This window comes from Sinocyclocheilus grahami, unplaced genomic scaffold, assembly GCF_001515645.1.
Source record: "Sinocyclocheilus grahami isolate Dianchi unplaced genomic scaffold, SAMN03320097.WGS_v1.1 scaffold371.1, whole genome shotgun sequence".
Lineage (NCBI taxonomy): Eukaryota > Metazoa > Chordata > Actinopteri > Cypriniformes > Cyprinidae > Sinocyclocheilus > Sinocyclocheilus grahami.
Genome location: NW_015505550.1, coordinates 546,762 through 549,086, shown reverse-complemented (window position 1 = coordinate 549,086; position 2,325 = coordinate 546,762). Strand labels below are relative to the sequence as shown.

The 2,325-nt window shown below is 36.0% G+C and overlaps 1 protein-coding gene across 2 annotated transcripts in view; it reads left to right on the top strand.

Annotated features, from left to right (window-relative positions):
- The first annotated feature begins 400 nt into the window (after positions 1-400).
- Positions 401-2,325, top strand: part of LOC107549412 (WW domain-containing adapter protein with coiled-coil-like) — a 31,163-nt gene continuing 29,238 nt past the window's right edge. For both annotated transcript variants that reach the window (XM_016230484.1, XM_016230485.1), the window contains exon 1: positions 401-560. In XM_016230484.1, coding sequence (XP_016085970.1) covers positions 426-560 — 135 coding nt within the window. In that variant the 5' untranslated portion in view covers positions 401-425. The remainder of the gene's footprint in view (positions 561-2,325) is intronic.

The window sequence follows — 2,325 nt, the reverse complement described above, 5'->3', positions numbered from 1 at the left end:
ATTTGACTTTTTTTTTTTTTTTCCATCTTCACTTCACAATATGTCTGTCATTTACGTTCTCCATCTCTTCATTGAAACAATGCAATACAAACACTTGTAAGATGAGTCTTTGCGAGCTTGTATTATCTGTGTATTCGAGTTGGTGCAGGTCAAACTGAAATCACTCTAATGAATCAAAGTAAGCCAGGAACTGATAGAAAGGCATCATACAGCAAGAGAAAGCTCAAGTGCTATAAGCATCATTGATGTACATACTTAATGATTTTGCAGGGAATGGAAACGGCAGTGAATTATGGGATTATTGTCTATGAAGTTTTGTAGTTATGCAGAACAATGGAATGTATTAGTAGAGTTGTTTTGATCAACCAGATGTGGTAGTAACTCTTTTAGATGTGCAGATTGTCCTCTGCTGATTTTAAGAAATTATGAAAACTGGTTTGTTCACATTCATTGTGTTTTATTTTGCAGGGACCAGTATATCCCCTCAAGAGAACTCCCATAACCACAGCTCTCTGCACAGCTCCAACTCTCATTCAAATCCCAACAAATCATCAGACACTGTAAGTACCACAGTCTCAATGTCCTCTAACTTGTCTGCATTTTCAAATGAGGCAGCAATCAGCACACACACACAACAAGGCCACGTTCATATACACCAGTAACCCTTTGCCCCTTTGGCACAAACAGGCTGTTATTTAATGAATACATCGGACCATTTTAAGAGATCCTAATAGCTATTTGTGCTATTAGGTTTGCATAAATCATTCTGAATAACTGTCTTACTGGAAGTAGCAATTAAGATGCATTAATTTAATACCAATGCAGTCAAAATAGAAAACATTTATCCTGGCAGATCTGCTAAAATATTTCAGATTTCTAAGTGGCATGCTATTTTATGGGCCATTATTTGGATCTAACAAAATTATCCCTGGCTGAAATTCGGCATTGCTGTTAAATGTGTTGTCTGATTGTGTGGCAACCCTCCTGTGTGCAGACCATCTGTCCCCTTGCTGTAGATAATATGAGCTCTTGAGGGAGATGCAAGGCACAGCGTACCTTTACCAGAATAGAGAGAGGAGTTTTTGTGCTTTTGTTGCCTTCAAAATTACATAATTTAAGATTTTGAAACATTGACATCACTTGGTTTGGTTTCAGTACAATTGTGATTTTAAAAATAATTACAGCATTGCAAATAATTTAAAATAGGGTATTTTGCTTATCAGTGGAACCAAATTGGATTGAATTCAGTGTCTAAAGTCTAAAAACAGACTGCCAAGCCATGGTCATTTTGTGAAGCATGTTGAAAAGTAGCTCATTTCAACATACTTGATGAATGGGTCTAATATGTGTTCCAGCTCTCTTTATGAATCCAAGATCATTTTGGTGAGCCAGCATAAAATTTAAATCTTATAGTATTGAAATGGCATAGAAACTCGTGGTCGACCGATGTGTTTTTTTTACAGCTGATGCTGATATCTTGGAAAGCAGGGTGGCAGATGGCCGATATAATCTTATTTATTTTAATTAAGAAATTTGAAATCATTTGAAAATGGGTTAAAAAATAAATGTTAAATATACATACTTATACTTTAGATGACAAAGTATTTTTCACAAATATTTAATAAAAAAATATATAATAAAAAAAGGAAGTAAACACTGTAACCAACAGGGCACTCAGTATTCTGGGAAGTTTGTGTGCATTGGGAATCATATTTTTTCAAATAAAGCCAAGGTAACACTCATTTTACAGCACACAGTGGAAATGACATGAACATGACAGTGGGCAAATGCATAAAGCGCAGCATAGTTTGAAATCACGAGTTTAAAGTTTGTCGATCGCGCATCTCCAGTGAAGCTGAACTCTCCTCCTGTCTGCATTCAATTCACACGGACTGACCGTCACACAGAGTACACGCGATCATGCAGGATACAAATGCACACTTCACATGATCTCACAACTGGATTTGACTAAGTTTGCAAGGTTTTTGAAATTAAATGTTCATTAGTCATTCAAAGATTTGTTTATATAAATGCGTATTTGCTGAATGCTGATGGCAAACAAGAAAGTATTATAATGTTTGCCTTTCTATTACTAATAATATAAAAGCAATCGTTATGATACTTTTGGTATACATTTTAATTCCTTTGTTTAACCGTTCTATCGGATTGTTAGACAGACTTCTATCCGTATTAGACAGAACTGTTGATGACAGTGAACAAGAGGGAGAATGTGAGCACTGTGTGTCCAGGCGCTGCCGTCCTCAGCGCCGTCAAAATAAAAGTCAGGCCCGCCTCGTATCGGCCAAACATAAATATAAATATATA